General features: G+C 41.5%; 4 protein-coding genes across 4 annotated transcripts in view; 2 read left to right on the forward strand and 2 right to left on the reverse strand.

Moving 5' to 3' along the window:
- Positions 1-502: 502 nt before the first annotated feature.
- On the forward strand, positions 503-7,283 carry wars1 (tryptophanyl-tRNA synthetase 1). The gene is made up of 11 exons (XM_080849849.1): positions 503-513; positions 944-1,075; positions 1,153-1,363; positions 1,532-1,640; positions 1,724-1,843; positions 2,150-2,332; positions 2,896-2,996; positions 3,221-3,333; positions 5,910-6,083; positions 6,415-6,555; positions 7,066-7,283. The coding sequence occupies exons 2-11, from the start codon at positions 962-964 to the stop codon at positions 7,222-7,224; spliced, it is 1,425 nt and encodes a 474-aa protein (XP_080705975.1). The 5' UTR covers positions 503-513; positions 944-961; the 3' UTR covers positions 7,225-7,283.
- A 408-nt stretch (positions 7,284-7,691) lies between these two features.
- slc25a47b (solute carrier family 25 member 47b) lies at positions 7,692-10,425 on the reverse strand. The gene is made up of 6 exons (XM_080850791.1): positions 10,318-10,425; positions 9,991-10,034; positions 9,821-9,892; positions 9,561-9,743; positions 9,007-9,271; positions 7,692-8,839 (listed from the first exon to the last, which is right to left on the reverse strand). The coding sequence occupies exons 1-6, from the start codon at positions 10,352-10,354 to the stop codon at positions 8,562-8,564; spliced, it is 879 nt and encodes a 292-aa protein (XP_080706917.1). The 5' UTR covers positions 10,355-10,425; the 3' UTR covers positions 7,692-8,561.
- Positions 10,426-11,374: 949 nt separating this feature from the next.
- Positions 11,375-21,410, forward strand: slc25a29l (solute carrier family 25 member 29-like). Its single transcript, XM_080849782.1, has 4 exons — positions 11,375-11,696; positions 14,629-14,672; positions 16,972-17,055; positions 18,823-21,410. Exons 1-4 carry the CDS (start codon positions 11,669-11,671, stop codon positions 19,576-19,578), a joined length of 912 nt encoding a protein of 303 aa, XP_080705908.1. The 5' UTR covers positions 11,375-11,668; the 3' UTR covers positions 19,579-21,410.
- Positions 21,411-23,922: 2,512 nt separating this feature from the next.
- fancm (FA complementation group M) overlaps positions 23,923-24,923 on the reverse strand; it is a gene marked incomplete at both ends in the record, with an annotated part of 57,709 nt that continues 56,708 nt past the window's right edge. The window contains one exon of the mRNA XM_080850766.1: positions 23,923-24,031. Coding sequence (XP_080706892.1) covers positions 23,923-24,031 — 109 coding nt within the window. The remainder of the gene's footprint in view (positions 24,032-24,923) is intronic.

The raw sequence follows: 24,923 nt of genomic DNA on the forward strand, positions 1-24,923 counted from the left end.
CGTAATTCTTTGAATTCTCACTACTAAAGCCATTGCGATGATATTTGAATTAATGTGCGTATATGTCCGGGTATGGAAATACTTTACACTTCCGGCTTTGCGGTGTTTACAAAATAAAAGTTTTAGGGGAATTACATACAATTTGAGTTATGATCTCACTGCTAAGAAAGCCTGTGGTATGGGGGAGACTTTTGTTGTAGCATTTCAGCATTGTCACGCCATAAGACGTCCACCATGTTACAGTCTGTATTTATGGCCAACAAACTATCTTTTTAATATTCATAATGGAAACTATCATGCTGGTATGCATGTATCCTTTTGTGTTTTATAAAGAATATATATATATATATATATCTGTGAGCATTTCAAATTAAATGATTTTGAAATTGTTTAGGGGAACCAATGATGTTGCAAGTGTTGCACTAGGGACGTTGATGATGCTGTACCTGCTTAACCATCTGGTTCATACAGTCGATGGCTGATGCAAGTTGAATGAAGTAATATCACCACACGGTAGGTGTAACAACGTGATTTTTCAGCAATTTCCCCCATCGCTATGAATGTATTTATGTCACAAAGTTACAGATTGAACACCACCAATGTTACCAGCTTTGGAGTTTGTATTAATAGGCAGCAACTCTAAACGTTGCAAATAACAACATATGGATTATGACAGATCTGGTGTTCCCATTTTGTCACTGTAATGTATTTGCTACTACTCTTCACCCCCTCCACAGAACACATAATAAGACCTGATCGCAGACAAAAATAGTGGGATACAAAATAATTTTACTGTTGAGGTAGAATGTTGCACACTTGGTACACGATGCTGTGTTCTCCATTTAGCTTTTCGGGAGGTGATAGATTTGTGTAAATCTTTGCATTATACACTTAAGTAAATACAATTATGATCTTACTCCTTTTCTGGTTTATATTCCGACAGTTCTTGACCGGGTTGAAGATGACGGACTGTGAAGGTGATGGGTCAGTAGGATTGACCCCAGTGGAAATGTACGAGAAGCTGTCTGCCCAAGGCGACCAAGTCCGAGTCCTTAAAACACAAAAGGCAGACAAGGTAAGAGAATAAAACCAATACACGTGTTTATTCACTTCATACAAAATGAATGAGTAAAATATCTCTTGTATGTACAGGCTGATATTGATACAGCTGTGCAGTTGCTGCTGAAGCTGAAAGTTGACTACAAGAAGTTAACAGGCCAGGACTACAAAGCCGGATGTCCACCAACTGACAATGTGGTTCAGTCCGATAATGGACCGGCCTCTGAAGAAGGAGATGATTTGGTGGACCCTTGGACTGTGTCCACAAATAGTGCGAAAGGAGTCGACTACGACAAGCTCATCGGTAGGTATAAACACTGTAACCAACATGATATGGTGTAGGTATAAATCCAATGGTAAAATAATAACTGTTTTGATATTTTTTGGTGTAAGTTTTCTTTGAAAACCTTATTATAGTCATATGTTTGCCACTGACTAAATGCATCAGTGTGTTTTATCATTTGTTTCTCAGTGAGATTTGGCAGCAGTAAGATTGACCAGGAGCTTGTGGGCAGAATAGAGAAAGTGACAGGACAGAGGGCACACAGGTTTCTGCGACGAGGAAAATTCTTTTCTCACAGGTGAGGTTTGGTTACAAGCTGTTTCATTCCACACCCTAAAAGTCTGCCTCTGTCTCTTAAGTTGTGTATTGCTTCTCTTCCAGAGACATGAATCTTGTGTTGGATGCCTATGAGAATAAGAAGTCGTTTTACCTGTACACGGGTCGCGGTCCCTCGTCTCAAGCCATGCACGTCGGTCATCTCATCCCCTTCATTTTCACAAAGTAAGATCTTTTTCCTCATTTGTTCTCAGCCTTATTCTGTTGGGCTGATGCTGCTTTGTGGTGTTTTTTGCTGAATTACCTCACCTCAACATTTGACTTGTAAAAAGAAAGCAACAGAGGTATTTAAGAGCAGATTCTCCTTCAAAATGTACTGTCAACTAGGGACAGACATGTGTTTGTATTGCCAAGAAACTAAGTCCCTTTTATGAACTGTAGGTGATGTGGCAATACCAATTTTATTTATGTTGCAATATTGTGTGGTTGTTTGAACTTGACGCCATGTTGTCAATATTCGATTGTTATAAGGTGGCTTCAGGATGTGTTTGACATCCCGCTGGTCATTCAGCTGACGGATGATGAGAAGTACCTCTGGAAAGACCTGTCGCTCGAGGATTGCCAACGCTTTGCTGTGGAGAACGCCAAAGACATCATCGCCTGTGGCTTTGACGTCAACAAGACGTTCATCTTCTCTGACCTAGAATACATGGGGTAATACTTACAGCTGTACATTTCAGAAAGGGACATGTTCCACTGAGGAATACATTATTTTGTTGTTATTTAAGGTTGTTTAAATCAGCACTATGCAACAATTTGCTAAATATTTTGTATAGATTTGGTGTCATCTTCAAATTCATTATAATGATATATGGTCACGTGTAGGACATATAAACACACCTGTAATTCCCAATAGCTGTCCAGACTATGCACTATGTAGTTCTATGGTCTGGAATGGACCACCTCGAGAAAATGTAAGAAAAGCTTTCAGAGCATGAGATTGTCAACTATGTCACCCGTTTGCATGCTAGCAATATTTAATCAGTGCCAGATGTGCTGCTGTTGGTATTTGCAAGACTGTTAGGTTGTTAGCTCGCTAGTTTTCAAATTGTTTGATAGTTCAGTTTAAAGCCTGGCCTAATACAAACAACACAGGAAAAAAACTCAAAACACGCTTTCACAAAAAGCCATGATTTTTGTAAAATGTCTTAATACTATGCTTTATTATTTAATTAAATTCATTTGACTTATATGGCAGCGCTTTTGTCCCTTTACAGAAGCAGTCCTTCCTTCTACAGAAATGTGGTGAAGATCCAGAAACACGTTACCTTTAACCAAGTAAAGGGAATCTTTGGTTTCACTGACAGCGATTGCATTGGTTAGTCACATGATTCATGTACTGTAATATATTTGCTTTATAATGGAAAAATAGTTCTGTAAAATAGTCACGTCCCACGATCATGTGTTTGACAAATTACACACACATACCTTCCAGAAATGCAACAAATTAGAAAATATTTAGCTGTGGTTTATTATATCATATCTGAAATATTGAAGAGCTCAACCCTGTCTGAACTATCTCTTTCTCCTGACCTCTCACAGGAAAGATAAGCTTCCCAGCGATTCAGGCGGCTCCCTCCTTCAGCAACTCTTTCCCCCAGATCTTCAATGACAGGAAGGACGTGACGTGTCTCATCCCCTGTGCCATTGACCAGGTCTGACATTATCATCACTATCTCTGTATCTGTCTCTTTTTGTCTCCATCTAACTCTCTCTCTCTCTGTCTCTCTCTCCCTCTCTCTCTCTCTCTCTCCATGACACTATCACCAGTCCTGTTTCATATCACTGAAATCTCACTGGCTTGGTTATCGCATAAGCCTTCTGAGTATCCTTCCTTAAAGTAATCTGATTGTGACCTTATTCATGCACACCTGCTCTTATTAAGTTCTTTAAAAACATAATACCCTACTATCATTATTTATTAATTTACCTGCTTTACCATCCTGAACATGTACACACCATTTGTACACCCACCTCAGTAATGGCGTACCACTGAGAAAGAACGCATGAGCTGTAGTGTCCCAGTAACCTATTTAGTTTACAAGACATCCTTAGGAAATATTTTTCTTGAAGTAAATGTGTACACTTGAGCATATTCAGTGTCTGACCGTGTTATACACCACAAAATGTGGGTCAACCACATACAGAGGACCATGTCCTCTTCCAGTGTATCTGACAGAGTTGACTCAGAAATAGGTGCCTGTGCTGTTCTACTGCACTAGACTGTACAGACAGTTTTATTGTAATGCTGATGGTCATTTTAATCAGACAGGACTGGGCAAACAATTGTTCTTATCTACTATACTGTATTGTTTCACCCAATAGTAGGATATGTTGAGAAATAGGGTAAAAAGGGGAAATTAAATTTTATGCACTGTCAGCAGTTAAGCTAAGGTTTTTTTCTTCTCTTCTTTAAGAAACGAAGTCCCTTTTAGTCTCCAATATACAGCCGCGGAAAAAATTAAGAGACCACTTCAAAATTATCAGTTTCTCTGGTTTTACTATTTATTGGTATGTGTTAAAGTAAAATGTACATTTTAGTTTTATTCTATAACCTACTGGCAACATTCCTACCAAATTTCAAATAAAAATATTGTCATTTAGATCATTTATTTGCAGAAAAATGACAATTGGTCAAAATAGCAAAAAAGATGCAATGTCTTCAGATCTCGAATAATGCAAAGAAAACAAGCTCATATTCATTTTTAAACTACACAATACTAATGCTTTAACTTAGGAAGAGTTCAGAAATCAATATTTGGTGGAATAACCTTGATTTAAAATCACAACTTTCATGTGTCTTGGCATGCTCTCCACCAGTCTTTCACATTGCCGTCGGGTGACTTTATGCTACTCCTGGCGCAAGAATTCAAGCAGCTCGGCTTCTTTTCATGGCTTGTGACCATCCATCTTCCTCTTGATCACATTTCAGAGTTTTTTTTATGGGATTCAGGTCCCGAAATTGGGCTGGCCATGACCGGGTCCTGATCTGGTGATACTCCATCCACACCTTTACTGGCCTGGCTGTGTGGCATGGAGCATTGCCCTGCTGGAAAAAACACTTCTCAGAGTTGGGGAACATTGTCAGAGCAAAAGGAAGCAAGTTTTTCTTCCGGGACAACGTTGTACTTTGCCTGGCTGAGGTTTGTAAAAGACCATAAGGATTGAACCAAAGCCGACTGGAGGGTCTCCTAGTTCGTCTTCTCTGATGAGTCCAATTTTCAGCTTTGCCCAACACATGGTCGTCTGATGGTTAGACGGAGACCTGGAGAGGCCTACAAGCCACAGAGTCTTGCACCTACTGTGAAATTGGACTCATCAGAGAAGACGAACTAGGAGACCCTCCAGTCGGCTTTGGTTCAATCCTTATGGTCTTTTACAAACCTCAGCCAGGCAAAGTACAACGTTGTCCCGGAAGAAAAACTTGCCTCCTTTTGCTCTGACAATGTTCCCCAACTCTGAGAAGTGTTTTTTCCAGCAGGGCAATGCTCCATGCCACACAGCCAGGCCAGTAAAGGTGTGGATGGACTATCACCAGATCAGGACCCTGTCATGGCCAGCCCAATTTCGAAACCAGAATCCCATAAAAAAAACTCTGAAATGTGATCAAGAGGAAGATGGATGGTCACAAGCCATGAAAAGAAGCCGAGCTGCTTGAATTCTTGCGCCAGGAGTAGCATAAAGTCACCCAACGGCAATGTGAAAGACTGGTGGAGAGCATGCCAAGACACATGAAAGTTGTGATTTTAAATCAAGGTTATTCCACCAAATATTGATTTCTGAACTCTTCCTAAGTTAAAGCATTAGTATTGTGTAGTTTAAAAATGAATATGAGCTTGTTTTCTTTGCATTATTCGAGATCTGAAGACACTGCATCTTTTTTGCTATTTTGACCAATTGTCATTTTTCTGCAAAAAAATGATCTAATTGACAATATTTTTATTTGAAATTTGGTAGGAATGTTGCCAGTAGGTTATAGAATAAAACAAAAATGTACATTTTACTTTAACACATACCAATAAATAGTAAAACCAGAGAAACTGATAATTTTGAAGTGGTCTCTTAATTTTTTCCGCGGCTGTATATCTATACACAGAAACAGTATTTCCATCTCAAGGCAGTTTTTAACCAACTGCACCTTTTAGCGTCCCTATTGCGTGGTGTTCTGTTTGCGGTCTGAAGGTTTAACAACCCTTTAACGTGTTTCTCCCCTTCTCTCTCTCTTCCCCAGGATCCTTACTTCAGGATGACCAGAGACGTGGCTCCCCGGATCGGCTACCCCAAACCAGCGCTCCTGCACTCAACGTTCTTCCCTGCCCTGCAGGGCGCGCAAACCAAGATGAGCGCCAGCGACGCCAATTCCTCTATCTTCCTCACAGACACCCCCAAACAGATCAAAACCAAGGTATGGGGTGACACTGCTGCATTCAGATACCCCTGAGAAAGCATCACTTGTTAACCTCCATTGTCTGGGCGTGTATTTATACTGGTTCCTTAGGTACAAGATGAGATGATAATTGAGAAAGTTACAGCAAACTGTATCCAACAAGGGTGAAAGTACTTGGTTTTCACTCAAGCACGTTTAGTCTTGTCTGAATTGATCCTGCTGTTGTGGTTTTGCAACAAGACAGTCCAAAGTGGTCAAAGTGTTCTTTATATTCACTTGAACTGACTTACTCTCTTCTCAATCCTGTGTTTTTGTAACTAAAGCCAGTGAAACATAATGTGCCTCACAGGTGAACAAGTACGCATTCTCTGGAGGCAAGGATACTATTGAGGAGCACAGGAAACATGGTGGCAACACTGAGGTGGACGTGGCCTTCATGTACCTCACCTTCTTCCTGGAGGACGACGAACAGCTCGAGAAAATACGACAGGTGAATGTCACTACACAGCTTTATCTTTACACTTTTAAAAAAATATATATACTTTTACGTTCAGGTCAAATGCCAAATAGTTACTAAACAGCCTATAGGCACTTCAAAATACCTAAGGAGGGATGAGGTTGTGTAATTCAGATATTTCACACAGTAAACCTCTTCCTGAACTTGTCTAAGTCAATATTCTTGGAAGCTTCATTCCTATGAACTCCAGCCTGAATAAGTTGTATGTAACGTGTATGACCTGCAAGTGTTCTTGGAAGCTTCACACAATCTGGGATAAGCAAACAAAAGTGACAGTGTAGCTAGTGACAGGGTAGTATAAGTTTAAGTAAGTATTGATTTAAAAATGGCATAGGCAGAGCCAATCAAATCTTACTTGAAATATAACAGGCCCTCCAAAATGAAGCATCTCTGAGATTATGGCTTGGACCAAACTCTTTTGGTAAGGACTGCCCATGTTTTGGGAAGTGTTGTTGACACTCTGTAATTCATCTATGTTTCCAGGATTATTCCAGTGGTGCCTTGTTGACAGGAGAACTGAAGAAAATGTTGATCGAAACCCTTCAGCCAATAATTTCTACCCATCAAGAGAGACGCAAGCAGGTCACAGAGGACATGGTCAAACAGTTCATGACACCACGAAAGTTAGACTTCAACTACTAGTGGGTGGTTACACTGACCGAGTGCAGTAAGGCAGTTGGGGGGGGGGGGGGGGGGGGTGTAGCTGCGTTTTAATGCTGTACTTCCTTGCAGCACAGTATCATGTTGTCTTCAGTTCCACCACATAAAGAGCCTTTACATGTGCTTATACAACCATTTCATAACTTGAAGGCAGAAACAAACACCTTAATGTCTCTTTAACAGTTACCTTGCACATTGTACGTCTAGGAAATCTAGTCTAAAGCAGTGCACAAGAGCATGATAAATTCAGAAAGATTTCAGCTGTACGAAAACTGAAATAAATGCGTATGACAGTGTCCATCTTTTGTTTGAGTTTTTATTTCACAGTTAAATATAGATATGATGTTCTATGAACAACACAATAGGTTATATTACATATTTGTATGGTGAATCAATATTTACAAATAAATCCCATAAAACTCTTATATTACTATCGGAAAATTAGCAAAACACAGCTGGATTTGTGTTTTGTGGGAAATTACAGGAATTTGGCAGCAACATTCCAAACAAGATCACTTCATAAAACTAAATGTATCCATCCTCACAGGAAATGTTCTTGTGTACAAAATGAAATGATGACAGACGGGATGATCCTTGATTGTGCAGAAAAGGAACAAACAAAACATTCTGGAAGCACCAACTATGCCTGATACAGTAGTGAACAACCAGGCCACCATTTTTATGTTACTTTCTTTGTTTTTATCTTCACAAAGGCTCTGGCCGACTGCAGAGAGCTGTGGCGGACACAATGTTATTCAGTTTGTGCTATGGAATGTGATGTATCTTTGAATGTACCTTCACTAAACTAAACAAAATCCTGCCATTAATTTGAGGTACAGTTCAAGATAATTTCACTTTGTTCAGTATTCAATATGAATGCACAGATCTACATGAATAGGGATGGTGAGATATGTAATTGTATTGTAATAATCAAGCATGAAATGAGTGACTTAAATAGCAGCACAATGAGGTCACTGATATGGATCCAGATAATACACCAAACATCTGCAAGCTGATTAATTAAATATGGTTAAATGTTGTGTCAGAGCATGAATAATTACAGTAAAAAGGATTATGTTCAAGGTAGTTAAAATGAGAACCTTATGAATGAATAGATCTTAATGATAAAAACAGCAAATTGTGTGATGAGGTAGTCACTGCAAAAGTATTGTTCCAGTACTATAACGATAAATTACTGCTGTAGGCACATTGAGGTGAGAGGTAGTCCAGATTGAGAAAGTAATAATCCATTATTTTGTGTAGTCCAAACACCTGGTGGCTTATTACTTCCTGACGCTACACCTTAAGATGCTGCCGGTCTAAGAGACTGGGCGTAGTAATCGAATGACTAGCTCATACATGCCAAACACGGACATGTTGACTGGGAAGGCACGTATGCAGTTGAGCCCAAGGCCTTTGAAGAGCACGCCTGGTCCCTCTGTTCGAATGCTGACCGTGATGCAGTGGAAAAAGCCCCTGTATCTCCTCTCTCCCAGGCCGTCCATCTGTAGACGAGCCTTGATCACATCCATTGGGGTCCCGAAGCACCAGCCACACATGCCTGACACTCCGCCAGCAAACAGCACCACCTTCCACTCTGAAATTTAAAAACCACATCACAACGCTTCAAGCAATCTTATTACAATATCATCTTCCATTCTAAAATAAAATATAAAAAATAAAACCCTTTCACAATGTCAGGAAATCTAATTGTGCTTTTAAGAAAAGAGAGCCGTGCATTTTTCACGGTGTGGGTGCCTTTACCTGGTTTACTCTCCTTCTCGGGAGTCAGCCAATCACAGATGGTGTTGTAGGTGAGGAAGTACGTGGCGAAGGAAGGGCCGTCTCGTAGGGCAAGAGCCCCAGCTCCCTTGTAAAGCCCCAAGAAGCCTTCCTCACGGACTATGGTGATCAAGCAGTGTATGGGCCCACGATATTTGGGCTTGAACTGCTGGTCCATGGCCTTGATTGGTTCTGTCTGACACTGAAGTCGCACTTTTACAATGTCAGCAGGGGCCATCACTGATACCTTTAAAAATAAAATTAAAAAAATGACTCAGACTCAAACTGGTTTTACCATCTTGGTAGTTCTCCAGTCTATTCATTAGAAATTGAAATTAATGAGACGCTTCACGTGAAACAGAAATGTAACAGGGCAGGGCAGATATTCCAAAGCCCCTATTAAGATGGGGCACTCCTGGCTGGCATATGGGTCATCTTTTTCTTATCTAATGTGACAATTATTTTGCTAGTTCACTATGGACACAGTACTTGATGAATACTGAGTTAAAAGGGTAATAACACATCAGAAGCGTTACCTGAGCGACACCTCCGGCCAGCCCCGAAAGGAAGATGTCCAATTTGGCTGAGGGCGCCTCTTGACTGCCGTGTCGCAGCTGACGCAGGCACTGTAGAACGTTTCTGTATACACCAAAAACCACTGAGGAGCTTACGGACACTGTGGTAACAGGCATCGACATGCCTTTATAAAAGCCCCTGACCTGTTGAGTCAAAGTGCTGGGGTCAAGAATGTGCCAACAGGACTGTAAATTGTAAGGAGTGATCTCAAAGAACCTACCCCTTCCTCTTTACTAGTGGACAGGATGCATTGCCAGACACCTGTGAATCTTTGTTGCGTCTGCAGTCTCACCTACAAGTCAAATGTTTTCAAAAATCGAATGAAGGGTATAACCTGATTATTTTAACCAAGCATTTAGAAAATATATATTCGTCATTTTTCACATCTACCTTCACTGTATCCAACGGATAGCCCACAGCTACACCAAAGGCCCCTAGACAGAAAACATTGCAAGCTAAGCATCCACTTGTAGGAAGTATTACAACTGCGATAACGGGTTATGGCATAGCATATACCATGTTTCGTTTAATGTGTGGTACAGTATTTGCACACAGAACAAATGAAGACGATAAGATATCGTGTCTTCATATACAATGACGATTGCTTGACGATTACAAAGTATTCTTCGTAAATCGTGTGACCTTCAGCTGTATTATCAACACTGTCATAATTGTAGATTATACAAGTTAAAACAATGGGACGGTGCAATGCATTACCTCCAACTGAGCCAGCAATGAAATCTGCCAAATGCATCCTTCTTCTTATAATAATACGTTTTCTATTTCCTTGATATGTTGGTACCTACCTATACAGTACTATATTATTGACCATATCACTAGTTCAATTTTAGAACGTTGACTAAACAGCAAAACCAACAAATGACCTAGCGTTAACCTATCATGGTTAGCGAGCTATATGGCTAAGCTGTGTCATTTCCCACTTGGTAATCCTGCTCTTGAACATTGGACTGCGGTATCACAGTGGCACTATAACAAGATAGAAGAAAATTGACAGAAATCTATATCATTGGTCACTAGCTCGCCTTTCCATGTATTATTATTCATTCCGCCGGTTATCCGGCATCTCGCTGCAGTCACCGGCAGCTTCAACGTAGGAATCGTCTGGCCAATAGCAGTATAGTGCCGTAAGCTACGCGATGTTTCGCTTGATTTACGACCAGAGTGCGACAACAGCAACAGTCAAGAATCAATACGTCAGTGCACACCTTTAGAAAAAAACCTGGCCGCCTGGGATGTATGCAGAAAAGTCTAGGTCTAGGTCTAGGATATACATTTAATCTTTGTCCTCTATGTCAGCTTTAGCAAAAAATATGACTATTGTGACCTGGCTATACATTTGACTTTTATAGTAGGCCAGCTGCAAACTCATGCTGTCTGACGACCGGTGAATTGGACCCTTCGGTCACCTGAGTCCAGTAATTCGCTGCTAACTCACTCTAAGGTGACAATGTGAGCAATTAAATCTGAATTTACAGTGAAAAGTGGTTTACTATACAGAAAGTCTACGGGTTGTAGGCTACGGCTCCGACTCCAAAACCACCCACTGAGTTACTTAGAATTGCTTCCCTCTAGCAATGTAAATGAATGGACAGTTTACAATGTAACATATTTAATCTGCACAGAAGCCGGTAAGGGGCTGTCTTGCTCATGTGCTTGCTAGGGGAGTTGTCCTCGATACAGAGCACCGATTGGACAAAACGCTTCCTGAAAAAGGCAAAGGACAGACCCCTGTAGGCTTCTTTCAGTACGAAAATAGATCGAACGCATGGGAGGTGTGAGCAGTCGAGGTCGCAGGACACGTTGGTTAGGTCAAGTTTTTATCAGGCACTGGGACTGCAGGTTTGCACACTAAATACATATTACGTGTCAAAGTATACAGTCAGAAAAGCGCCAAATTGCATTGCTAGCTAATTCAGCTAGCGTGATCCCAAGAAGCAACCAGTGTGTAGGAAGTAACACTGAATCGGGGATCATCTACTTTGAGAAGAATTCTGATTGGACGGAAGAGGGGGACAACAACTTCAAAAACACTATTCATTAAAACGGAATGGATTTCGTCGCAGGTTGCATTGGAGGTAAGTTTGAGAAGAACCGGTTAGTTGTCATTTTTTGAACATCAGTCATCGGCTTCGGAGTCAATTAAGTCAGTCGCGCCCTGCAGCCTTCTTCTCAGCCAGGAAGCTAACTTTGCTAAACGACCATCTGTGCTTAATTTTTTTTTACTTGCAAATAAGGAAATGCCACACATTCTTGACCTTTTGTCAACAGTAGTGTTTTTTTAGCTTTGAATTTCACAAGATACACGATCCATTACGAAAAAATACATACCTGGTGATAACGCTGGTTAGGTTGTTGGATGGAGGGAATCTCTGCGCACATCTGTAGCCTATTCAACATTGAACACTACTCTAGATAGGCCATGAGTTGTAATCCACGTGGATGTGGGAAACCATCATACTTGTCATTCATAAATATTTGATAGTGGCTAAATCCTGAGTTGTTAGTTAGTTTTGGAGGATAAGGAATTGAGTATAAAAAAACAGGGGCAGCTGCAGGCTTTCGATCACTGTAGGCACACTCAAGAAAGATGTGCCACCATACAATGTGCCACGCACAACTTCAGTGGCAGCAGCTCATTTTCAGTAAACGTAAAAAAAAACATCTATTGACGTAAACAGAAGTAAGCGAGAGCGCCTTGAGAATGGGACAGTGAAAAATGCACTGCGAAACAAGCCACGTTTAAAAATAAATTGGCTGAGTGGAACATTATTTTATAAAACAGACTACGCATTGTAATTTGATGGGAACATGAGATGCCAGTAAGCTAACTTGCAAGTACTTAATCAAATGACTGAGGACTAACACGTGGATTTAAAACGCATTTTGAAAGAAAAAATAAACTTCGCTCAGCAAATATGTTTCTCGTTTGCTAGCTAATTATATGCAGTAGTAAATCAACCCTGCAGTAGTAAATCAACCCTGGAGATTAACTCTCCTGGTCCATGTTGCGTTAAACTCCCTCAACACCCTTTTCGTATCGATTTCAGTGTCTTTATGAATACTCATTAGAGCAATTTATCTGCCATACTATTCCTCAGGTAGGCTTAGAGCCTTAATAACAAAGCGCTTGGGTTGACATTGACAGAGGACAGGCCGCAATCAGGCATACATCGGTTGAGTAATTGGTGGGTGTAGCAATAGTCATCTGCCGTCCTTGGCATAATGTATGGCGTGATATACCACCAGGTGCGCAATGTTCTTTGCATGTTGCCAGTGGTGTGGACTTTGGGCCCTATGTCGTTAAACTTCTCAAGCAGCTAAATAACATTCCTGCTGCAGCAGTTGTGACCGGCATCATGAGTAGAACTTTAATTATATTGTGAATATTTGGGTACACTGTCTCTCTTAAGATGGTGCACTGATCAGAATCAGTTCCCTGCAGCATCGTGTTGCACCAGCTCAAAGTTCCAGCTCCACATCTGCCAAGTCCAGACTGGGCATCACTACTATGCCAACTCAGCCTGCCACTATGCTCCACCACCTGCCTTTTGTTGTTGTTGCGTTAAAAAGTTAAATCAAACTACATTGTTTCCTTTTTTTGTATTTCGAACATTGACATTATTTCAGTTTACTTTGACAGTATTCAATTTCACTTCCATCAATCCCGCTTCAAGTTCACCCAGTACACTGCTAACCAATACAAAATTGCCAGTCTGCCCCACTGCTAGGGTACACAGTGTGTGTATTTTGCGTACAGGTGGTGGAGCTACTGTTACTAAGAAACGTTGGAATGGTGTAATACTGGCATGACAATCTCCTTCATTTCTCCCAGGAAGCTATTATGATGCTAAATAAGCATATAGGGAGGACAAAACCTGTTGTAATGGCAGAGGACAAATGGTGAAGGAGAGGGGTTATTCATAGCAGGAAGGAGGCTATGCATGCAGGAGAACCTGAATCCTCACAAAAGCTATTTGAAAACTTATGACGCTTAATGCTATTTGCATTTACTGAGACAAAGACAGAGTATATAGACAAGAACATGTGTTACAGAGTAAGATGATACAAATAATGTAAGGTGGCACTCGGGTCAAAGAAAATGAGGGTCGAGAGTAGATCAGAATCAGACACACGCAAGAGGACATTGGGGATCTTAAACTAGGGCTGATTCAGTGCTGCTTTTGGTCGAAAATCCAAATTGTGATGGCTTGATGAGATTCTTATATTTTTGCTTGAAATGCCCATCCCATAACTGCCTGGAGTGCATAGTTGCTGGGTTAATAGCTTGGTCTCCAAGATAAATCACAGCATGTTTGTAATTCGTAATCGTTATCTTATTCTACCAAACACAACTTTCACTTCTGTTTTGTCTCCATACATTTTTGTAAGGTATTAGGTGAGATAATAGTTTTAAGACATGCCTGTAGTGTTTTTTTTTTTTGTTCTTTATTCTTCATTATGTTTATTCTTGGTGGGTCTGTTAAACGGTTTGAATCACACGTAAGTTTTTGCGAAGGGTTTGCTCACAGTGAACTTGGTGGGTGCTCTTAGGCTTGCCTCATTTCTCCAGTGACGCAGCTGGAAAAATGTCAGTAATTCTCATTGACCCGGGTCAAGGACTTTCACTACAGAGGTACAGGCTACACAGGACAGAGAGACGATTTGAATACTGAGCTACAGTAGTCGACCGAAAGAGCAAACACACCTCATTCTTTTAACAACATTGCAACATAATGTGTATGCTTAGTTTTCAGACACTTCAGAGATATTTACTTAGTCAGCAGGAGTTTATTACCTATGTGAAATGTAGGTATTATTAGAAAAGTAATTATCTATTACACTGGAAATGGTTATACTACAGTTATAATTATACTACTGCTACCTGAAATGATTGTGAGCTAGTTGCCTGTTATCATGGACAGTTGCCCCTTGCTTTTCAGTTTGTCCAGGTGCAGATATTCCCATTTGCAACATAAGAGGTCAATTAAACTTTTTTTTTTTATTCAGGTGCTTCTGGTGTGTTGGTGGGACACCCATTTGATACTGTAAAGGTGGGTTTTCATGTTTTCTTTAAGTAACATTACAATTTACAGTGTTCTAGTTTGTCAAACAGAGATTGACATGATTCATGTTTACAGCTTCATCCCTTTTGGAATATGCGCAGCTTTTGCAAAGGCAAAATGGCAACTTATGCTATTATGTGCATGTTTGACAATTTAACAGTTTAACCTCACAACATCTGTTCTTGCAGGAGATTGATTTAAGCGCACATAAAAAAAAAAAAAGTAGGGCAGTGAACCCAGATTGCGGCTGCTCTCTGAAATGGATCCAATCTTGATATGAGGTGATATGACATTAGATGCCAGTCACTTAAAACAGCCCATGAGTTCCTGCAGTGAAAAAGGCCCTCATTTCTCATTTCTCCTTTCTTCCCAAAAAATGGTTGTAAAAGAGGTCCTACAAAAATGGCCCTGAAAGAGGTGTTGGAAGAACACGCACAGAGGTGTGGGCCACCCTTAACCAACCCACTAGTTCCTGCGGTGGAAAAGCACCTAATAGGAACTCTAGCCCTGGTGCTTGTAGGCCAGGACAAAGTTCCTGGGCTGATGGCCCACAGTGTAAATAGGGCTGATCAGTAGGAGAACCCTTTCAGAGCCAGCAGCTGCTATGTGGGTGGTTTGTAGGTCTGAGATTCCGCACAAACCAGCTCAGGCCCCCTCCATTGAGTGGTTGTCTGCACCAGCTGTGGTTTGCACTGAACCTATGGCTGGCATTTGTTGTCTCAGTCGATAGTCTGTTAAACGATGTCAACCTGCATATTAGAGCGCATGTGTGCAGTGCATGCAGAGACCTGCCTGCCAATGACTTTAGAGCTGCATGCAAGAACAAAGAGCTCTGCCATGTACAATTATGCCAAACTTTTTCCTCTAATTCCCTTCTTCAACTTGTTTCCTTGCCTTGCCTGCCAGCCTGCCTACTCCCAGCTTTTTGGCCAGCTGTTGCAAATAGCGGTTTTGGAGCTTGCACAGGGGCTGGAGTCGTCAGCATTCACACACTGCTTCTCATGCAAGGCCCTGGGAAATTTGGTCACCAGGCCTGGCCTGATTTTAACCAACAGCAATTGAGGATTTGATTGTAGGGTGATCTACATCTATCTTTACCTCTACGTTGTTGCATGCTGCAGCTTTAAACAATCAGAGCCCCAAGTCTAAATGTCATGAAAGGTTGAGGGGAAATTAATGGGTTTTTAGAGGAACATTACTGAAGCACTCAACTCTGAGTCTGGAGAAGCATTGAAATCACTCCTGTATGTGTAGAGTAATGGTAAATATTTTTTTTTAATCAATTTAAAACTCAAATAGTATTTTGTATTTTAATTAACACATTTTAGGAGTTTGTATATTTGAATATGTTCTGTTGACTCTAGGATCCCCCTGTATACAAGATGCCACATCCATCTACCCGGTAACTTAAAGATAATAACAATATAATAACTGTACTTTTTTGTTATTTGAGACTCGTGATTGGTTGGGAATCCCAGTGTGGTAATGACTCAGTAGACCAAAGAACAGCAGTTTCAGTTCATCACAAAATCACAAGGGTCAATGTTTTTTGAGAACTCCCCCTCTTTGGGTACGTGATTTGAAGTATGTTTTCCATAATAGGATCATTCAGTTTTCCTCTGATTTTTTTTTAAGCATGTTAACATGTTATTGTAAGAGTACCTCCTTCCCCTCCTCTTTGTTTAGTCAGTCACTCTTCTGTCGTGATAGTTTGAGGTCTCTTTCTGACATGAAATAATTTGAGTTTCTGTACCTTGCCAAAGTCTGCATGTGGAGAAGAGTAACAGGGCAGAGGGCCGAAGCCTTAAGGGCCAAGGCTCTGTGATCTCCAGAATTTGCCTTGATGCTCTGCCCCCCTGTTAAGGGGGCTGTTTTTAACAGCACAAGTGTCGTTTGTTGTAGATGAGGGTGAGGGATATACAAGCTCTGCACGGATGTGTGCGACCTAGTAAGTACGGTCAAGGTCAATTTTTCAGTTTTTTTCTCCCAGTGTTTCATTTGTGACCTTAAAAAAAAGAGAGAGAGACCTATACAAATAATTTTCTTTACTTTAACTACTTTGTTTGGTGAAGTAGAATTGTACCCCCCCCCCTTTTTTCTTTTACCAATTTACCCATTGCATTTGCAAAAATATTTTTGTTGTGTAACATTCCCCCTCTCTCCCTACCTTTTTAAGTTTGAGTTTGCTGTCTATTAGATGTAATATTTTACTTTAGCCTAGCTATTTTGTAGTTTAATTATAAACTTGGACTTTCTGCCAGATTCTTAGAGGGTTTTTTTGTTTTAGGTCAGACTGCAGGTTCAAAGTGTGGACAAGCCTCTGTACCGTGGAACATTCCACTGCTTCCAGTCCATTGTGCGTCAAGAGTCTGTGAGTATTACTTTCACATTGTGCCTGAATGGACTGTCATAAATTGTTGATGCGCTTGCTTAATGAGAAGAACAGGGAGCATAGCGTGATAACCAAATTGCTCATTAGCCTTAGTGGAATATCCTAGCATGACGATGTCATACTCATAATTCTAGTCAGAATATGAGTCTGATGCTGAGCCATTGGGCTGTGATTATGGGGCGTGTTTCAACGAACCAGGAAAAAAAATGCCTCTTCACTCAATTGGATACGTACAACTAATCAGAGCAACATAGTATGACCATCTGATACATTTAAACTTTTACAGGATCCCGTAAGAAGGACGGCAAAAACATATTTTCGATGGACAAATGCCTTGATCGCGTTTCTCTGTTCCTCTTTCAAAATGAATGCGCTATCAATATCTGTGAGATATGCCTGCTCACGTACTTATTCGCAACAAGGCTATAGCTAGCTACCATTTGTTTCAATGTTTTTTTTATCTACGTGTTAGCATAACCTATCAATAATGGTCTAGAGCACTTCAGTAAAGACCTACAATCCTCGGCAACATTTGTGTTGCACATACACAACTAACCGAGTCAATGTAGACATAAAAAAGTCGTGTAGATAGCTTAAATCTTATAAAATATGTCCCACTAAGCTCCCGAGACAGCGCCATCTTTGTTCGATGTATATTTTATCTATCTAATCAACTCAAGCGTTGGTTGGTCATCTGTCCATCAACGTATAAAGCCCGCCCTTACAATTTGATTGATCAGATCACTTTTCCGAGATGTTTAATCTCTCCCAACTAGCTCAAGTCCAGACTGAATCTCCCAGACCAAAAATGTTGTGGGCGGAGTTCAGGCTGGTATCCAGGCTAGGAATATCCACTGTGGCCTGTAGTATACAGGCGTAGTTTAAAATGTGTTCCATACATGCACTCTATCCCTAAAATGTTCATGAACATATGCTTCATTGGGTCGTGTGTGAATCGGTGCAGGGAATGGAACTCCTATTGGAACCATGGATCTGAAAATTAAAGTTCCTCAATAGAAAAAGGTTTTGCTCAAAACTGTGGGTAAACCTTGATGGTAATCAGTGGAAGTCATTGCTAAAACAGATAATAACTTCACGTCAAGTGCTATACTTGTAATATACCAAGACTATGGGTGTTCAAAGCACTGTTTTGCAATGTAGCAGCCATGTCTGTAATTTTGGTATACATGTGCTATACGATGGCTGCATGTGCCAAAGCCTAAATTCAATTTCATTCACTGTCATTCAGCCCACTTGGAAACTAGCTGGGGCACGAGGTATGTTCTCGTCCAAAAAGGATGAACTCAACGTTGTACTCCGCCTTTACATTTGACCGCATTGGGTGTGTACTGGTGTAGGGCCACCATTCAGAGGTATCCCATTGCCTATTGGCCTGGCAACACAGCGGTCAGCATAGCACAGTGTTACTTTCAGACACGCCTCAGCAGGCGTCACTGAGGTTGGGTGACACATCCGAGGACCGGGTCAAAAGGGGTAAGAGTCTAAATTAAGCACTAGGGACATCAGAAACCCTGTGTCCTGTGCAGTATTTCATTGTACCTTAATGATATTGCAGCCAGTTCTGTTCAGGCTAGTTCTTCTGTTTGGTTTGTTTCAAAGTAGAGAATGTTTTGTCCTTCCTCAGAAAGAGTTGCATATTACGTTTCCAAATTTGAATGTCGTGACTTCAGCTGACCTGGTTCTGCTTGTCCCTTTTTTGGTTGCTTGTGTGTGTGTCCCCCACAGCTGCTTGGCCTCTACAAAGGGATCGGCTCGCCAATGATGGGCCTGGCCTTCATCAACGCCATTGTGTTCGGTGTCCAGGGCAACGCCATGCGACGGCTGGGCCAAGACACGCCCCTCAACCAGTTCCTGGCAGGGGCGGCGGCGGGGGCCATCCAGTGTGTGATCTGCTGCCCCATGGAGCTGGCCAAGACGCGCATGCAGATGCAGGGCTTGGGCGAGAAAAAGTCTAAGCGGAAGCTCTACAAGAACTCTCTGGACTGCTTGGTGCGCATCTACCGGAGGGAGGGCTTCCGGGGGATTAACCGGGGTATGGTGACCACAGTGATCCGCGAGACGCCGGGCTTCGGGATCTACTTCCTGACGTACGACGTGCTGACGCGGCGGCTGGGCTGCGAGCCTGAGGACGGCTACATGATACCCAAGCTGCTGTTTGCCGGCGGCATGTCAGGCATCGCCTCCTGGCTGTCCACCTACCCTGTGGACGTCATCAAGTCCCGGCTGCAGGCGGACGGCGTGGGCGGCCAGAACCGCTACAGCGGGATCGCGGACTGCGTGCGGCAGAGCTGGGAGCGCGAGGGCTGGAGAGCGTTCTCACGAGGACTGACCTCGACCCTCCTTCGCGCCTTCCCTGTCAATGCTGCCACCTTCGCCACGGTGACTCTGTTTCTCATTTACATGCGTGACGAGGAGGGGGCCAACTGTGAGGTGCCACCGCAGGCCCTCCAGCAACAGCAGGTCCAGACCACCAGCCTGTGAGCATGTGTGTGTGCTCTGGAGCACCCTCTAGGGGGTGTTATGGTCATTGCATGATGGTGGACAGATTGGGTACCTGAGAGACGTTATGGGGATGTTTTAATATCTGCAGGTGGAATCTGCATGTGTAAATACAAAAATGTCCTTTTCCTTTATTTTTTTTTCACCCTAATTTAGTTCCTCTTTTTTTTTAAGGTCAACCTGTCCTTTCTTTTCATTTATAACGGTTTAGTTATAGCATTAATTTGAGTTGTCAACAACTTGAATGGAAAATTTTCAGTCACTTTAAACAACAGGAAAATCAAAGGAAAGTCAGCAATCACTGAGATTGAATGAGTAAACTGCATATTGAGCCTTTATGTAGTGAACAAAGCCACTGGTCTTGGTTCATGTGATTGTGGATATCGCAATAGCGACTCTACAGAAGGCCCGTGACGGAGACTGTAAATTGAACGTATAAAAATACTATTTAAACCATTTTGTTATTTTAAGCAAATCTGCAGTCAGTAAGCTTGAAAATTTAGTTCACAACAATTCTTTCAAGGATTTCTTGACAGTAAATAAGGTCATTGGTGCGTTTTGGATGTATCCAAATGCTAAATAGCAGCGCAGTCATTTAACTGTTACAGCCTTCGGCTTTTACTAAAGTATTATGACAACTTTTCATGTATTGTCACAGAGCAACCTGTAAACACTCTTTTGTATGCGCATATACGTGCCTTTCATCATCACACAATTATGCATATATACACAACTATATGAAAATATTTTTTTAAATGTTTTAACTTTTTTGAAACTAAGGAATCCTAAGGATTCTAAGCCATTCTCTGTACGTACCCCTGATGGCCCAGGAGTTCCAACCCCTGTTTCTGTTTCTCTCTCTCTCTCTCTCTCCCTTGTGTTCTTCTTTACCCATTTTAACCCACCCCACTGGAATTCACTGCCACATTCCAGAGTAGGGTGCGGTCTGCTGTTTGAAGTCAACAACTGCACTTATGATTTCCTATGATTTTGACTCCCAGCTGTGTGTCAATCCCACGATTGTGGTTAGTGGAATCCCATGCTTGATGTCAATCGCCTAAGTTATTGTGCGTCCTAATGCTGCTTTTATGGTAAGCGTGAACACTGTAGTGATTACACTTTTGAAAAGTGAAATCAGCGCAGCAGAATGAACTGCAGTCCTGACTGCGTAGATTGGCGAAATGCAGCAAACTCTTTAGCAAGATATCATCAAACTTATGTTACCATAGAAACTGAGGTCAAAGTAAGTAAATACGTTACTGTAAATGCGGGGTTAACTTCACACAGTATCACCACACACTGAAAATGTTGCATTTGACCTATTTAAATGATCTTAAATGATCATTGAAGCACCTTAACCCAATACCACTTCCATCTGAAAATCGTATGCTGCTTACACGGATGTGTACCCAACAATTTTGTATTTGGAAATGTTGGTTATTTTACATTTACTAATTTAATGGGATGCCGTCATTATTGACATAGAAAATGATTGATAAAGGGTTATTGCTTGTATGAAACTGTTTGTATAGTGCTAGTTGGTTTTGTATGCGTTCCATCAAGATCATGGGTGGAAGAGAGTGTAACCATGATTAAAGGGACTTCATCCCAGGAAGGGCAAATCCCCAAGCAGCTGTCTATTCTTTTTGTTCTTTTTTTTGTTTTCTCTTTCTTAAGGGCTGTTGTATTATAGGGAAATTATATGGAGGTGTGAATATATTTGCCTGAAGTTTGATACAGTGGTTGCTGAAGTTCAACCTTTGGTGTACAAATCTGATGTAGAACAAATGCTGAATAAAGCATATTAAAGTGTATTTTTGAGTAATTTATCATCTTATGCAACTTGTTCAACTAAACATACATAAAATGTCCCATTCCTGTAGTGGTTACAAAAAAGGTAAGACTCTGGACATGAAGAGTAAATGACACAATGGTCATACTTATCAAGCATCACACAGACTAACCCTAAGCCATAAAATATTTATTCTAATTGTGACCGTGCAGAAGTTATAGAGACTGCTAATGTTCATATAAGGGAGAGACTAACCCTTAAATGAAAAACATTGCCAGTACAGATGAGCAGGAGGACTCTCTGATGACTACTAAGTATCCTGGTGAAAGCACATGTGGTACAGGGATCTATGGCAATATTTGTTTTAGCAGACTAAGTAGTCTAAGTTGCATAACCAATGTATGTGATATGTAACTAACAGAACATATCTGGTACAGACGCACCAGGAATGAATTACATCTTTGCGCCTATGCAATATATATGAATGAAATTAATTGTATGTCATTTTGTACTAGGATATATATTTAATGAATTTATGTCATTATACAGACAGCTACACAGAAGCATGAACACTTTAACACAGACCTCAAAACAGAGCTGGTGCATCAATATCTAATACTGCAACCTGTGGTTTATAAAACTGGTGTATGGCAAACATGTATCCATCCCAGCATTATTCTGCAACAAAATGCATCTCCAGTGGACTAACTCACTCTCTCTAAATGTGCTTGGTGTGGCAGGCTATAAGCTTGATGTATTAAAATGCTAATTTCCTTCCCAGTGAACCCATAAGAGGTAAACTTGACACACGACTGCTGCTGGATGACCAAAGAGTTAATTAAAAGTGACATGAATATTTAGATTGTGAAGGTTGGATGACTGCTATCACATACTCCAATAACTTGGACAGCAATAGAGAGACCATCTTAATTAACACAAGTTGGAAAAGGTAGTGAGGGTTAATCTTGAGCTGGCATGTCTGGTTAATGAGTGCCCTGTTGTGGAACTCATGGGAAAATGATCCGACTCAGTGTGGATTCATATTCAACAGCTCAACAAAAGTATGGTTAATGTTTGTAGCGTATGGTTAATGTTTGTAGCGTATGGTTAATGGACCATAAGGAGACCAATCAGAAATGACTTCAACCACAGGGACTGGATAATTATATTAAGGATGTTTATTTATTTAGTGTAAATTGCAGGTACAAAAACATGACAAGAAAAATAACTTACTTTTAACAACCCAGACTGAGTCCACTGACTCCATGAGGGAAATCATTAATGGCTTTATAAAAGCAAAACTCACTGAAACCATATTATTTCCACTGTCCCTCAGTTGTACACAGCGTATAGTCATTATGTAACATTACTCCCATCATGTCAAGCAAAAAAAACTTCACAAAAGAAAGCCACTGGTAAATCACATACCATAAAGTGCGTATGATGAATGATATATGATCAGGCCCAATCAGATATAAGTCATATTAACAACCTCTCCTTTCTCTCTGGGAATAAGGCCAGGCTTGCATTCCAGATGGAGAAAAGTATTTGAGTTATTGAAAGGGGCTATGCTGACTGCCAAAGAGTCCCCGGGAGAATGTACTGTTTGTTTTGGTTGAAAACAAAGTGTTCCTCACAATCAGTTTATGTCTGCAGACAGAGAGATTAGCCAAAAAATGTAGAGTGACGATGCTACTGCTGGTATGCACCGGAATGGACAAATGTTGCCGCAGGATGTGCCTTAACTCTCAAAATATCTGGTGTCCAACGCTGGATTAGAGTACTGGCTCTGAATCTGAGCACTAGAGTGCTTTCATTTTGGACCTGTGTGTCATGATGGGGGTTACTAGAGGCATACTCATTAAGCAATGGCTCACAATCTGATGTTAATCACCAGAGGTGCTCAGATGCCAATGCTTGGAGTCTAACCTCAGTCCTGGGGTCCAGTCAGTAAGCACAGAGTTTGGTGTGGACAACAGGTGAGCATTGAACCACACACACACACACACACACACACACACACACACACACACACACACACACTCTGACCTGAGGAGGGAGCCCACAGTGTGCCAAGTCCCACTTTGATACGGTGACGTACACGCTTAACACTGAGCATCACCTCATTGCACAATAATGAGGAGTTCAGCAGCATCTCAGTGTGGAGGCACATGTAAGTGATGGTCAAGTCTGACCTGGTGGGGGACTCAAAGCAAGCGTCACGCAGCGCCTGAGTTTAAGGGCATGTAAAGTGCATCAGCCTGACCGCTGGGTATGCACTGTGAGCCTTAATAGACACCTTGGTTTGAGGATGTTTAGTGTGTTTCCTGAGGAGGGCGCTCACGCCACTTGTTGAGGCGTACATAATCAGTGTTGAGCCTCAGACCTAGCTGTGGACACACACACACACACACACACACACACACACACACACACACACACACACACACACACACACACACACACACACACACACACACACACACACACACACACACACACACACACACACACACAGTGCTGGGGTGCAGGTCTCAGCGAGTGGCCATCAGGGAGACGTCACAAGAGTATCGCAGGCAGCGGTAGATCTCCTCTGCCCTGGAGCGACTCACATGTGCACCTTTCTGCAGAGCTGAGAGAGAACTGAGAGAGAAACACACATACACACATGCGTGCACACACACACACACACACACACACACACACACACACACACACACACACACACATAATATATATATATAAAAGGTCAGAGTGAATGAGCCAGGCATTGAAAGAAAAACACTGAGTGGGAGACCAACATGATTGTACCCAATAGTGACCTTCACATCCCACACCCCTATTACCTTGGCAGTGAGAAGGCAAATGAAGCAGAGCAAATCATCAGGTTCATCAGACACATGGACAAATCAGATAGTTTAGGAAAATCATCTGGGCCATTTGAAAAACGAACAGATGGAAGATAAGGAGGGGCAGCAATTTCATATCGTATATCAGGTCAGACAGAGCGAGGCCTGCGGACGCAGTCATACACCCTCTCATAGACTGAATAGAGGCTGCATTATCCTAATGTATTTCACACTCTTTGTGTGTGGTCTACTTCACACTGATATGGCCAATTTCATGGGGACTAAGTGCATTTTGTGTCGTAAGATATATTAACACAACTGAAAGGTGTTACATCAACAGCATGTAACCACAACGCTAACATAATAAGCTCTCAATAGAAGACCAAGACCAATCACACAAACAATGAAAGGTACAGAGAGGCATGGCACCCTGTAGGCTTTTGTAGGTTCATATTCATTCGTATTCTTCAAATATGTCCTTTAAATTCATTATCTGTGTAGCAAAAGCAGTTCCACTTATAAGTCTTGGGCAGTTTGAGGGCCAACTGTTCAACTGAGACAATAGTCGTATGACGCAGTTCCATTACTCAGCCTTCACCCTTTCAGTAGTTGGGATGCAGTGGTTGAATAGGAAAGCTTGCACGAGGCATCTCATGAACAGCAGATGCTGTAAACAGAATTCTAAA

Source organism: Sprattus sprattus (assembly GCF_963457725.1).
Source record: "Sprattus sprattus genome assembly, chromosome: 13".
NCBI lineage: Eukaryota > Metazoa > Chordata > Actinopteri > Clupeiformes > Clupeidae > Sprattus > Sprattus sprattus.

Coding starts and splice junctions, on each gene's coding strand:
- slc25a47b (XM_080850791.1), bottom strand. CDS start 10,354: ATGCATTTGGCAGATTTCATTGCTGGCTCAGTTGGAG. Junction 10,035..10,317: donor CATTGCTGGCTCAGTTGGAG/GTAATGCATTGC, acceptor TTTTCTGTCTAG/GGGCCTTTGGTGTAGCTGTG. Junction 8,840..9,006: donor CGAGAAGGAGAGTAAACCAG/GTAAAGGCACCC, acceptor TTTAAATTTCAG/AGTGGAAGGTGGTGCTGTTT.
- wars1 (XM_080849849.1), top strand. CDS start 962: ATGACGGACTGTGAAGGTGATGGGTCAGTAGGATTGACCCCAGTGGAA. Junction 2,333..2,895: donor TCTGACCTAGAATACATGGG/GTAATACTTACA, acceptor GTCCCTTTACAG/AAGCAGTCCTTCCTTCTACA. Junction 6,084..6,414: donor CCAAACAGATCAAAACCAAG/GTATGGGGTGAC, acceptor TGTGCCTCACAG/GTGAACAAGTACGCATTCTC.
- slc25a29l (XM_080849782.1), top strand. CDS start 11,669: ATGGATTTCGTCGCAGGTTGCATTGGAG. Junction 11,697..14,628: donor CGTCGCAGGTTGCATTGGAG/GTAAGTTTGAGA, acceptor TTTTTTATTCAG/GTGCTTCTGGTGTGTTGGTG. Junction 14,673..16,971: donor ACCCATTTGATACTGTAAAG/GTGGGTTTTCAT, acceptor TTTTTGTTTTAG/GTCAGACTGCAGGTTCAAAG.